Consider the following 15,217-nt stretch of genomic DNA (forward strand, 5'->3'; position numbering starts at 1 on the left):
GTGTGTGTGTGTGTGTGTGTGTGTGTGTGTGTGTGTGTGTGTGTGTGTGGCTTTCTTGAGACCAATAGATGGCATAAATTCCCTTGAAGCTTGAGTATACAACCTTGAGACAACCACTGTAGGTGCTGGGAACCAAACTTAATGGGACAATGTAAGCCCAGTATATGTTCTTAGTCACTGAATAATCACTTCTGCTCAAACTTTGTTTTAAAATACATCAGAAATAGCACTGAAAATATTCACAAATATGTAAAGTCATTTATTGAAAAGTAGTTGTGTATTTATAGTTATTTACTGAAATTTTATTTGATAACAATAGATGTGTATGTATTTACCTCAAGTCTATATTGTTTCCTCAGAAATGCTGATATTTTCATGAAAGCTGGCCAGAGATGGTTGCTGTAGTTGTATAAATATTAATATTTTCTTTAGTTTTGGTGTGTTTTTTACTATTATATCCATATTTACTGTAGTGATATGTTATGTCATTGTGGCATTGATATGCATATTTATCTAGATGATATACAGTCAAGCTAGTAAATTTAAAGTCCTTAACCTGTGGATCTGAGAGGGGAATATTCCAGACATGATTTTTCTATGCATTTTAGTTATTGTAGCTAGTGGTTATTATCTATATAAATAAAGAAATATTATTAAACATAATATTCATGCCTTTTATAAAATGAGGCAACTAATTGTTAGGAATTTAAAATTGCTTTATTATTTAAACTCCATCCATGTGCATAGGTTTATATGATATAATTTAATATGTCTGGATATTTGGTTCATTCTAGTGCAAGTGTTTTGATAAGTTTTGTTACCCAGTCACAATCGATATCACACACACACACACACACACACACACACACACACACACACACATATATATATATATAAAACATATCCACAGAATATAATTTGTGATTAGTTATAACAATGAATTTCTGTGGAAATAAAGATGGCTCAGCGGTTAATTGCATATCCTATATTTCCATAAGACCCAGTATTGTCTGCCAGTATCTAGAATTCTAGCGTAAGCCGCCCTGGCCTATGAAGGCACAAGACCTAACCTGCTTATAACTTCATTAAATCTCAAAGACACATACACATACATAAAAGAGTGGGAAGAAGGTTGAAGAGACAGCTCAGGGGTTAAGAATACTGGCTGCTTTTGCTGAGAAGCCTAGTTAAATTTCTGGGCCCAATATGAGAGCTCAGAGTCACCTGTAACACGTATGCCAAGTCATATCTAGCTTTTGTCTACCAGTCACATGTACTGTGTACTGACAAACATGCAGAAAAAACCCGACTACACATAAAATAAGAAAATAAATAAATTTTTAAAAGGTAACAGGATTATGTCATTAAAATTTTATTTACTGGGTCCTAATATTGATTCAGTAAAATAATCAACAGAAATCAAAAAGCACATGTCTAGGACAGGTAAGGAATATATATATATACATATATATATGTGTGTGTGTGTGTGTATACATCTACATACACATATAATATTTTAGAACAAACATATATAATGCATGATATGATGTAATATATAGTAAATATAAATGTTCATTTATATATTAGCACATAGACAGCTAAGGAAATTCTATATATTACATATATACAATAATTTTAGTTATATATGGACTTTTATATATTAATGGTTCATATATACATTGTATATTATAGATATTATTTAGACTATATTTGTATTGTTGCATGTAGGATATAGTACACATATGTATGCATAAATAATGTACATAATAACCATATATATGATTTTCTGAACTGCTATTGCCCTTTTTCCCATGATTTTCTGCATTTTGTATCTATTAAAGTCACTACATTTTCATTATGATTAGAGTACAATTGATAGTATGAATGCCTCAGAGCTTTAGAGATGTAACATACAATCACACACGACATGGTTACATATGTTAGATGAAACTTTAGCCTCCCAGGCAAATTTTCAGTGATTATCTCTAATGCCTTGATCTTCAAGGCCTTGATGATATACATTTGTAACAAAGTTTGGAGCCAGTATTTAAGTATTTTATTTATTTCTTTTTCTTCTTTCATCATTTATTTATATATTTTAGATACAAATCACTGCTTTCCCACCTTTTTTCCTCCCCCCACATCTCCCCTATACTCCCATCCACTCATCCTATGTCTCCTGTCTCTACTGAGACAGGATAAGGCCTCTTATGGGAATCAACAAAGCATGGGAGATGAAGTTGAGTCGGAACCAAGCTCCTCCCCTCTGCATCAAGACTGAACAAGTCATCCTGCTATAGGGAATAGGTTCCAAAGTGTCAGCTCATGAATCAGGAAGAGCACCTGGTTCCACAAAAGTCTCAACTATTCAGTTGTCACCCAGATGCAGAGGATCTAGGCTGGTCCTATACTGACTCTCTAGCTATCCCACCAAAGTCCATGAGCTCCCACAAACTCAGGTCAGCTGTCTCTGTGAGTTTCCCATCATGATCTTGACTCTCCCCCCTTGCTCATATAATACCTCCACCCTATCTTCACCTGGACTCCTAGAGCTCAGCCCAGTGATTGCCTTGAATCTTTGCATCTGATTCCATCAGGTACTGGATGAAGACTCTATAATGATAACTAGGGAAATCACCTATCTGATTACAGGGGAAGGTGAGTTCAGGAACCCCCTCTGCTATTGCTTGGAGTTTTAGCTGGAGTCATCCTTGTGGGTTCCTGGGAGCCTCCTTGGCAAAAGGTTTCTTATAACCCCCAAATTACTCTCTCTATCACAGTTCCAGGCACACAGCAGTCCACATTGCCATCAAGCAAGCCATAGCACTTTACTCCAAAAGCTCCATTCAAAAGCTCTGTCTCCCGCAGGAGCCAGGCAGAGATCGCAATGGTGGCACAGCCCAGAAAGCCGGCATTTTAAAACAGCCAGTTTTTTCCTGATGCTGAGTCAGGAAAATTTCAAAATGGAGGACGTACCATTTTGTGCTAGCTCTGGGGCCACCAGGTAGGAGCGGAACTCAGCACTTTAACTCCGAAACTTAGCGTGCAGCATGGAAATTCTTTTCATCCAAGTTACATCCAAATCTGACACTGCGCAGTCTGAAAACATCTCTGTGAATGGCAGCGGGAATCCGCCAGGCTCTCCTGCCTGCCCAAGTCTGATTCTGCCACTTACTCAGGCAGGAAGAGCTGAGCCAAGGGCATGGTCTCAGCTACTTTCCTCCAGATCCTGAGCGGGAACACAAACATCTAGTTCTATAAGCCATTGAAATAATTTGAAGCCAGCGTTTGCACTGGCGGTACAGTCCAGGAAGCTGCGTATGCACAGCTTTTTTCCTGCTAAGGCTGCTGAGTCAGGGAAATTTCTTTGCAGCATGCCCTAGCAAACAGCAAAAAGCTGTGGTAAATTCTCTCTCTCTCCTTTTTAAGCCCTCTCAGATTTTTAAGTGGATTTAATTGGCCACGTTGGGTGCCACTCTGTTGAAAATAGGAGCGGCGGGGCTGTGTCCCTCCACCCGGCTAGCTTGGCCCGAAATAATTACATGGAAACTGTATTCTTTTAAACACTGCCTGGTCCATTAGTTCCAGCCTCTTATTGGCTAGCTCTTATATATTGATCTAACCCATTTCTAATAATCTGTGTAGCCCACAAGGTGGCTTACCAGGGAAGATCTTAACCTGCATCTGTCTGGAGTGGAAGAATCATGGCGACTGCCCAACTCGGCTTCTTTCTCCCAGCATTCTGTTCTGTTTACTCCACCTACCTAATTTTCTGTTCTATTAAAGGGCCAAGGCAGTTTCTTTATTTAACCAATGAAATCAACACAAAACAGAAGACTCCCACATCATTACTAACCCCCAAATTACCCTCTCTATCAAGATCCCACTGTCTTCCCCCATCCCTCACACAACTTGACCATCCTGATCCCTCCTGTTCTTAGGCCCCATCCCTTCCCCTCTACTCCTACCTACCTGCCCCCAGTTTACACAAGACTTTTTATCTACTTACTCTTCCCAGGGAGATCCATGCACCTCTCTTAGGGTCTTCCTTGTTCCCTGTCCTCACTGGAGCTGAGGACTGTATCCTTTGCTTTTACATCTATTATCTACTTATGAGTGAGTTCATACCGAGTTCATACTGTGTTTGTATTTTGGAGTCTGGATACCCTCACTCAGGATGATTTTTTTTTCTAGTTCCATCCATTTACCCTCAAATTTCATGATGCCATTGCTTTTGCCCCTGACTAAAAATTCATTGTGTAGATATACAAGAATTTCTTCATTCATTCTTTGGGTGAGGGACAACTAGGTCATTTCCAGGTTCTGCCTATTAAAGAATGCTATAAACATAGTTGAACAAGTCTCCTTAAGGTGTAGTTGAATGTCCTTTGAGTATAGCATGTTTAATAAAAACCCAAAGTCAGAAATTGTGTTTCAATCCAAAGGTCAGAAAAGCAAAGCAGTTAGCTACTGGCTCTTACCTATATCAGAGTCCAAAAGTCTCCAGGAATCTCAGAATGAGACTGTGAATGAGAGCTGTCTCCTCCAGTATTATATCCCCCTCTGGTGCTTTGATTAAAGACATGCACCACCACCTCCTGGATTCTAAGGCAAACTAGATTGGCTACTGTGATTAAAGGTGTGTGTCACCACTGCCTAGTATGTAAGGCTGGTCAGTGTGTCCGTTTTACTATCTGCACTTCAGGCAAGATTTATTTACTAAGATAAAAATGAGATATTTCTATATTTGGGTATATTCCTAAGAATTGTATTACTGGGTCTTGAGATATACTGATTTCAAATTTTCTGAGAAACCTCGATATTGATTTCCAAGGTGCAAGTTTGCACTCCCACCACCAGGGGAAGATGGTTTCCTTTACTTTACATCCTTTCCAACATAGGCTGTTATTAGTGATTTTGATTTTTGGCCATTTTGTGATCCAAGTGTGACGTGAAAGAGAACCTGACAAATGGCTCCATCCTCTGTTGCCAACGCTAATTTGATGATAGTGAGGACAACAACCATGCTATGGAGCATTACAGGGAGACTGGCTATCCATTAGCTGTTAAACTGGGCACTATCACACCTGATGGAGCTCATTTCTATTCATATGATGAGGATGATATGATTCTGGACCCTATCATGGCAGAGCACTTGTCCCACTTCTGCTGAACACAGACAGACAAGACTGAGCTGGAGATAGACATGAACCAGAGGATCGGTTAATGGGAGCTGATCCAGGAGTCAGGTGGCCACCAAGCCTCTGTTTGGGCCTGATTACACAGGCATTCAGAGCATGGGGAACAGCTGCTACCTCAACTTTGTGGTGAAGATACTCTTCAGCTTCCCTGACTTCCAGAGAAAGTATGTGGATAAATTGGAGAAGATATTACAGAAAGCCCCAACAGACTCTACCCAAGAGTTCAGCACCCAGGTGGCCAAACTTGGCCATACTCTTCTCTCTGAAGAATACTTCAAACTTACTACTCCCTCCACTCCTCCCACTCTCTCCACCTTTCTCCAATCCCAGCCCAACTTCCATCCCTCAGAAAGGGTAAGTCAACAAAATCTCACACTTTAGGGAAGAGGACCAAGGCTCTGACCCCTAGTTATAGGCTTAGAAAAGTATCCCTGCAAAGAGAATGGGCTCCAAAACACCAGTTAAAGCACCAGGAATGAATCCTGTTCCTAGGGCGAGTGGCCCCATAGACTGCCCAAGTCACACAACTGTCATTAACATTCAGTGGGCCTAGTTTGGTCCTATGCAACTTCCCCTGCTATCAGTCCAGAGTCAGTGAGCTCTCACTAGCTCAGGTCAGTTTCTGTGGGTCTCTCCATTATGGTCAAGATCCCTTTGCTCATATTATTGCTCCCCCCTCTCTTGGACTGGCCAGTGGAGGCTTGGTTCATTGCTTAGCTGTGAATGTGTGCATCTGCCTCCATCAGTTGCTGGATGAAGTTCTATGAAGACAAGGGTGGTCCCTGATTACAGGGAAAGGCCAGTTCAGGCACCTTCTCCACTATTGCTTAGGGTCTTAGCTGGGGTCATTCTTGTGGATTCCTGAGAATTTCCCTAGAGCCAGGTTTCTCGTTACTCCCATAATGTCTCCCTCAATCACAATATCACTTTCCTTTCTATCCCTCTCTGTCCTTCCCTCACCTCAACAATCCAGATCCCTTATGTTCTCCTCCCCCTTCTGCCCTCTATTCTCCCCACTCCTAATTTTCTCAGGAGATCTTGTCTAATCAAGCAGAGGACTGATCTCCAAAATAGACAACTCAAGAAACTAGACATCAAAATACCCAATAATCCTATCACCAAATGGGGTCGATATCTAAACAGAGAATTCTCAATAGAAGAATTACAAATAGCTGAAAGACACTTAAGGAATTGCTCAACATCCTTAACCATCAAGGAAATTAAGATCAAAACAACTCTGAGATACCATCTTACACATATCAGAATGGCTAAGATCAAATACACTGATGATAGCTCATGCTGGAGAGAATGCAGAGTAAGGGGAGCAATCCTCTGTTGCTGGTAGGAGTGCAAACTTGTACAGTCACTTTGAAAATCAGTATGATGGTTTGTCAGAAAATTAATAATCACTCTTCCTCAAGACCCAGCAATTCCATTCTTGGGCATATACCCAATCATATGCACAATCATAGCACAAAGATATTTGCTCAACTTTATCTTCCACAATCAAAATTTCTAGAAGTTTGGGCATCACAACAATGGAGTAAAGAAAATCCACAAAGGATAGGAGAAGAAGAAAAAATAAATATATAGGGTATGGAGCTTGGAATTGAGTCTGATGATGGCAAACATGCCCAGGTTTCCCAGCACATGTTTATGATCAGGAAGAGGAGGAACAAGGGCTACTGGAGGTCCAGGTATTCTGAGAAGTCTATGAGGATAAAGATCAGCACAAGCATAGATTTGATAGTAGAAAACCTATAAATATCATTATAGATTGATACTCAAACTATTTGAATCAAATATTTTATCCATTTATTTTCCTTAAAATGTTGTATAAGCTCTGAGTAGGATTTTTAGTATATTTTGTATTTCAAAATTTATGTGGGTTTTTAGATGATTTGTCTAAGTATATAAAGGAAATTTATCCTGATTTGTGTATGAAGGAAATTTAAATTTCATATTGAGAACTATGAAACAGTAAATAAGTATTGACAAATTTTTACATTTAACTCTACATTGACCATTTTTATTGGGAAGTTTTATTTGTATAAACATAAAAATATAATTTCTATGAAGCTTTTTGTTTTCCTTGTTTGAGATTAGAGTTTCATCATATAAAGCTAGCTTTGCAGACCTAACTTCCTTTTGTCTTTCTCTGTCTTACAGGTACTGGGATTAAAAATATCCACCACTACACATGGTTTCATTTCTTCTAATACATTATGGAATCTAGCACATATCACTTACATTTCATAGTGTAATTTATATTTGTCTAAACAACTGTAACAAATATGTATTTTTATAAATATGCATATAATGTTTTTGCAATATTTCAATGTGACTTTATATCTACAATTGCTTATTAATTTTTATTTGGATAATTCATGAAATTATTTAGGAAATTTTAGATTATTTCTACCCCAGTAGATCATAACAGTGTGTAATTATATCAAACTGACATTAATTTTTTAGTCAGTTTTTTAACTGACTAAATTTTTTTTTTTTTTTAGTTTTTCGAGACAGGGTTTCTCTGTGGCTTTGGAGCCTGTCCTGGAACTAGCTCTGTAGACCAGGCTGGTCTCGAACTAACAGAGATCCGCCCGCCTCTGCCTCCCGAGTGCTGGGATTAAAGGCATGCGCCAACATCGCCTGGCTCCTGACTAAATTTTTTAAACTATATAAAAATAACAAAGCAGTAATCCATAAACACTGAGATTGCTGAAGCATTTCTGATGTTGTCTTTTGAGGTTCTTGGACTTCATAATGGGGTCCTTTTGATCAAGTATTCTTCAGTTGTACGAATTCCTTTAGCTTGTGGTTACTGTTCTTCATTACAAAACAGGACACCTTCCCTTCTAAGCCTCAAGTCTTCCACATTGTGGAAGAAGTATAAAACTTTAATGAGAGGTCTTGAAGGAATACTGTGAATCCATGCCTTCTGGACCTAATGTAAAATTGGCACTTATACTACAACTGTGTTTATTTGAACCAGACCACCAGTACAAAGTTTGAACATTTATTCTTTTCATTATGCATGAGGGAATGTGGACTATGGATAGTTATTGGTAGTAGGGGAAGGTAGGTATGTTATTGGTAGTAGGGGAAGGTATGCACATTGCCATGATCCACTAAATATTTATCCATTCATGCTAATATTAGCAGTTGTAATTAAACAAAACACATAAAAAGTAATCAAAGTATCAGTTTATTGAGAAGGATTTCAGTAGGAGTGCTGGTTAGTTTTTGTCCACGTGATACACAGTAGAGTCATTTTTGGAGAGGGAACATAGCATGAAGAGCTATTTCTATTAGATTGTCCAAAGAGCATCTCTTGGTGCATGATTGATGTGAGAAAGCCCAGTCTATTGACGTTGAGGCCACACTTGAACATGTAGTGTTGTTTGTATAAGAAAGAAGGCTGAGATTTTTCAGTAAATAGCATTTCTCCTTGGCCTCTGCCTCAGTACTTGCCTCCTGGTTTCTAATTTAGTTTGTGCCTTGACTTCTTTACTGACAGATTGTGAAATAAAAGTGTAAGCCAAGCAAACACTTTCCTTGCCAACCTTGTTTTTGGTTGGTATTTTGCAACAATATTAAAAAGTAAATTAGATTAACAGAGATGGACAGGTGATTAAAGTAGAGTGAGGACTTAAAATGCACAAACTTGAGTAGGTATATAAATATGAAAATTTTCAAAACCAAATTACAGTGACTTTTTATTGTAATGCTATAGCAAAATATATTAATTAGTGTTTGGGAATATTAGACAAGATTCTCAAAATTCAGGTGTAATATGGGAATAATTTGGGATGTATTTTATCTTTTTAATACTATTTATATGTTCTAATTTCAATACTGAAATTAAATTATTTGTATTTATATTTTATTAGCATATGTTTTACATAATAATATATTTTTATTCATTTTCATGCATATAAATAACATATTTAATCAAATTCTTCTTTTCTACACATAATTTAGCATCTCCTTATTATCCTCTATAAAAATCCTTTCAACTGTGGTCCAGATCCTTATGCTAAATAAAAATATACATCCAACTCTAAAACAAATAAAAACAATGGCAATTACAATTTTTAATATGTTTTTATTTCAAACTTGGAGCCTGCTGTATCAAAAAATATCTTTTAAAAGACATGCTCTTATGTGTCAACATTATTCTCTCTTTTCTCCTTAGATACAAACTTATTGTAGTAGTAAATCATGAATTTCATAACCAAATCCATTTTTCCATTTGTTATATAATTGACAGCATTTGACACCTTTCTTTAAAACAAAATATTAATTATCTTTGTTTAATTTTTTGGACTAATATATTTGACTCAGTATCACATGTAATAAAGAATTATGATCTCTCTTATTTAAAGTTTCATTTATAATTGAATGTATTTTTGTATGTATAATGTATACAATGAAAATAAAATGAAATATGCCTCCCATTGCCCACTATAAATTCCCAACATTTTTCTTATAAACCACTAAGTTCAGTTAGAGCTGTTCCAAATGTACATATAATGGAACAATTCCCTGAACCTTAGCTAGTATAACTATTCTTGGTGAATTCCACTAGATTTGTCCATATATCCATTCACTTGTTAATTTAATAATTCTCATAAACATAAATCCTATTGAGAGAAACTTTGTATATGAGGTCTGAAAAAGAACACAATATTGTCCTGGAAAAATTATACATTCTAAAAACAAAAGAGGAAATTTCTTCTAATTAGATGTTTGTAGTCCAAGACAATCATCAGTGAGGGTTCTCTAGGGTGCATTTCCCCAAAGTCAAGTAGTTGGTTCATATTAAATAATACCTTATTTCATACAGATTAAATCCTGTGTCTTCTTCAAGATGTTTATATGTTTCTTTTGAAATAGTTTGATAATTGCACTCTTTATTTAATTTCTATTTTACAAGGATCAGTTCCTGCCTTTGTTTGAGAAACTTAAAACATTTTAATTTTGAAGGATATCGCTCATGTTTATTAATAAGAAAATGACATAATCTGAAAAGCACATCTTGAAAATCATGCTTTTGGTGAGTTACTTGAAACTGTTTGAATCTTCCAGAATGTATATGAAAATCCTTAAAAACTGAAGGATGGTACATGGAAAAGTGAGTTGAGACAGTGGCATCTACCCATTGGAGTACATAGCATATATTAAAGTGCTTTTTCCTTTGTTCTTACCAATGCTGATTGTTTGAGCCATTTCTTTTATTGCTGTGTTACCAATACAAAGATTTTAAAACTTAATGTTAAATACAAGTTATGACAACACGAAATTTGATTTATTTAGGTACATGAGCATCAATAAACATGTAAAGATACACAGAAAAGAGTAAAATATGCAATACACTGCAGATATTAAGAAGTTATAGATGCAAGAAAAATAAAATTGCAGGAACAAGTGTTATCCATATAAAAACTTCTTTCTAGGAAAACCATAATGAAAATCCTGACTGAAAGATAGCATTAAAAATTAAGAGGAAGAATGGAATTATTCTTCAGCATTAAAAGAGATTAAATCTCAAGAATAAAATAATTGCCTTGTTCATTTACTTCTAGGTTATTGATTTTGAAATCAGTTTAGAAGTTAATCTTATAAATTTTATAACAAACTGTAAAAATTTCTTAAAGTGTTGCATCTAATGTTAGTAAGTTTGATTATAGTGTGATAACAGAGGAAGGACTTTTCTTTGTAAATTACTGATTGGAGTGGAACGGATGGATATTGGGGGCATTTGCATACATTTCTGTGTAGTTTCATTAACCCTGGTTTATGCCACAAGAGTCACAAAATGAGATACTTTAAAGATCATAGATTTTCTCTCTGATGGTGAATAAAAGCCTTGGGGAACGTGGAGTGACTTAGCCCAGAGTCCTGGGTGACAAACCATTGAACACCAGAGATCAAAATTGAATGTTAATCATAAAAATCTAAGAGTAAGTATACATATTTGAAGCCCCCTGCTCTTTTGGTTTCTATTTTGAATGATATAAACACTGGTTTTGCAGTAATCCCAAAGGTAGTTAGGGATATTTAATTTAATTAGTTATAAAGAAAACTTTATTTTCATAAAAATATGTCATTAACATTATATTTCAGCTACTGTGCTCTTGTAGATTTTCCTGAATTTTGTTGAGGCAAAGTGTTACTCTGTAACTCAGTCTAATTTACAACCCATTATTCACTTGTGAAAGACTCCTGAGTCCTTGGGTCATGAATATGCAGACCCTGCTCATCTTCTCCTTTGTGTTTACCAAAGAAATGATGATGATGTGTGTGAGTGTGGATCTTAAATTTCTAGAGTGAGATAGCAGTTAAAACTATTGATACATGTTCCAATTTTAATAGTATGTAGAAAGATAAGATTATGACAAATATTTACGATAATTTCTGGAAACTGGAATTTTACTGAATGATTCTATGTATTCTGGGAGTCCTGAATTAAAGCAAATAGGTGTCAAAGATTCAAGAAGATAACATATAAATTGATAAAAAAAGGCATATTAGAAATTTAGAACAAAGTGAATTGGAATTTGTAATTTAACAATAAACTGGCGACCTCCAATTTATCTAAGATTTCTCAGTACATAAGGATGAATTATTTGTCTGATGTGTAATGCATGAATAGTTTTTGTAGACCAGTAAAATTAATAAGTTCAAACAGCTTTACATTCTTATTTAATAGTTATATTGTAAGTAAAAAATTTATAGTAGGTCTCCTAATTCATATTTTTATTGTCTATGACAATTTTATTCTAATGTTGTAGATCCCGATTTTAATACTGAATTTAGCTCAGGACAATATTATAATAGTTTCTTTTAAAAAATATGAACTTGTGAGTGTAAAACAATTGAGAAACTATGTAAAGACTTAAAGGAAGAAAGAGATGAAATTGATTAACACATATGTATGGAAAGATTTATAAAAAATAAAAATAGTATTTTATAGAGGCTCTGTTACTATTGTATATATATGCATATATATTTAATGAGTCTGAGAAAGCTAATGAAAATATTACTACTAGTAGTAATAATAATAAAAGTAAATATTAATGAAGGCCTCCCTTATATGCAACTGAATATGGAATTAATTTTGATGATCAGTGTAATGATTGTTGTCAAATCAAACTGAAGAGGTTACAGGTGTTATAGAGGAGACTCAGAAAAAAGAGAGAGAGAAAGTATTGCTAAGATGGAAGTAAGAACTATAGAAATCATTAACAATCATTTGGTTTTAATCTGTATCAATGTTGTTTTGATTCTGGTGTAAATTAGGAAGCTAACAAATTAATGCCAGTCAGCTATGGCACCAAAGACAGGTTATCCTCAAAATTTTTTAAAAAGCAAAAAGAAGGTTTTGTTAACTGCATAGTCGCATTCTTGTCTAGCAGTCACAAGGCCATAGGTTCAGTCACTACTAAAACAAACAAAAAATCAAACAAAATACAGCACAACAAAATAAAACACCTTTATAATATAAAGAATTGTGAATTTTTATGTCAATAATTTGTATGAATAGTTCCTATTATTTTATTTTCCTTGCATGCTATATGTTTTTAACTTTCCAGTTTTCTCAAACACGAGACTATGAATGCAGAGATCACATTGATTTTTCTTATTTAGCTGAATGTCTCATTTGCAATTATTTTCTGTGATGAAGCATTCCAGCGATCAGAAATAATCATGAGGATTTTATATGCATTTCATATAATTAATTATTTTTATTCCAGGTGAGAACATTACAGGATTAAAGAACAGATCCAACTTGTAAAGAAATGCACAGTTTGAGGTAAAGAATAAACAGAACACTACTGAGTTCAAGATCATCAGATTTTTGTTGCTGTTGTTGTTTATATCAGGTGTCATCTGAACTTTTACCCTATCAAGTTCTACTGATAAAATTTCTTCATTTTTTTTTCCTTTCTTTGTTTTTGTAAGTGGTAACTCATGGTATATGAAAAGATAAACCAGAGTTCTGTGACCACATTTATTCTGGTGGGCTTCACAGACTACCCACACCTCCAAGCACCACTCTTTCTTATGGTTATGGCCATATACACAGTCACTCTAGTAGGCAACATTGGCATAATTGTCGTCAGAAGGATCAACCCTAAACTTCATACCCCAATGTACTTTTTTCTGAGCCATCTTTCATTTCTGGATATATGTTATTCTAGTGTATTTACACCAAAATTACTGGAGATCTTGGTTGTGGAACAAAGAACTATCTCCCTAAAAGGTTGCATGGTCCAGTTTTTCTTTGGCTGTGCATGTGTGATTACAGAGATGTTCATGTTAGCAGTGATGGCCTATGACAGGTTTGTGGCTGTTTGTAACCCCCTGCTCTACACTGTTGCTATGTCTCATCAGCTATGTGCTTTCTTAGTAGCTGGAAGTTATATGTGGGGTGGTCTGTGTGCTGTGATAATCACATACACTCTCACTGCCCTTTATTACTGTGAACCTGGCATCATTGATCACTTTGGCTGTGAGTACTCTGCCATTATCTCTGTATCCTGTTCTGACTCCTCATTCAGTCAGATGGCATGCTTAGTCATTTCCATATTAAGTGAGGGTAGTAGCCTGCTTATCACCATGGCCTCCTATGTCTTCATAGTCTTCACTATTATCAAAATGCCTTCTAAGGGTGGGCTCCGAAAAGCATTTTCCACCTGTACTTCTCACCTGACTGCCATCAGCATCTTTCACGGGATCATCCTCCTTCTCTACTGTGTACCCAACGCAAACAGCTCCCGGTTCCTGGTCAAAGTGGCAACTGTGCTCTATACTGTCCTGATCCCCATGCTGAACCCACTCATTTACAGCCTAAGGAACAAGGATGTGAAGGAGACGGTCAAGAGGCTCCTCAGCTCAAAATTTCACTCTCACTCAATATAATACTGATAGAATGAAGTTTTAACTTAATATGTTTTAATTAACAGCCTAAATAAACCTCTACCACTCTATTTGAGTGGGTAGAGAAGGAGGAGTAGATCTGAGAGAAATAGGGGAGTACGTGTGAGCATATATGTGCACACGCGCGCGCACACACACACACACACACACACACACACAAACACACACACACACACACCACAGGAACAAAATAACAGGAATCAACAAACACATCTTATGGATATCTTTCAACATGGACAGTCTTAATTCCCAAATAAAAAGACAAAGAATGAATGTGAAAAAGCAACCCATTCTCCAAAGAGACAAGGAGTTTCAAATAGTGCCATGAATCCTTCCTGATCACCATGGGTAAAAGATGAGCAGTAACAACAGAAGCTTTTAAACTTTTACAAATTCATGAAAATTGAAAGCTCACTACTGAATGAAAAATGGGTCAAGAAAGAAATTAAGACATAATTTGAATATGTCTTAGAATTTAATTAAAATGAAAAGATAGCATGCTAAAACTCGAAGGACTTCTGAAGGCAAACCTAAGAAGCAAGTTCATAGCAATAAGTGCCTACTCTTAAACTACTCAGGACCAGATTGATTTGCTGCTGATTTCTAAAAAGACTTTCAAAAAAATAAAGTCAATATTTCTAGAACTATTCCACAAAATAAAAACATATGAAAATTGCCCAATTCACTCTAATAACATATAGCTATCCTGATAACTAAACCACATAAGGATTTAAAACCAAAAGAGAATTACAGACCAAATTCCCTTGTGAACAAAAATGTAAAATTTCTAAATAAAATACTTACAAGCAAAATTCAAGAACATATTAAAATATCATCAACCACAATCAAGTAGGTTTTACTCCAAAGGTGCAAGGATGGTTCAATATACAAAAGTCAATATAAACAAAATGAAAGAAGAAAAAATTCATGATCATCTCATTAGAAGCAGAAATGATCTTTGACAATATCTAATATCCCTTTATGATAAAAGTCCTGAAGAAATTAGAGATATAAGGGGGATACATAAATAAAATAAAAGCAATGGATTAAATGAAATATTCATCAAAACT

At 35.6% G+C, this 15,217-nt stretch overlaps 1 protein-coding gene across 1 annotated transcript; it reads left to right on the plus strand.

The window, feature by feature from the left end:
• The first annotated feature begins 13,178 nt into the window (after window positions 1-13,178).
• LOC101984780 (olfactory receptor 5D18-like) lies at window positions 13,179-14,129 on the plus strand. The gene has a single exon (XM_005363263.2). The coding sequence runs from the start codon at window positions 13,179-13,181 to the stop codon at window positions 14,127-14,129; it is 951 nt and encodes a 316-aa protein (XP_005363320.1).
• Window positions 14,130-15,217: the final 1,088 nt, after the last annotated feature.

Source organism: Microtus ochrogaster, linkage group LG9, assembly GCF_000317375.1.
Source record: "Microtus ochrogaster isolate Prairie Vole_2 linkage group LG9, MicOch1.0, whole genome shotgun sequence".
Taxonomy (NCBI): domain Eukaryota; kingdom Metazoa; phylum Chordata; class Mammalia; order Rodentia; family Cricetidae; genus Microtus; species Microtus ochrogaster.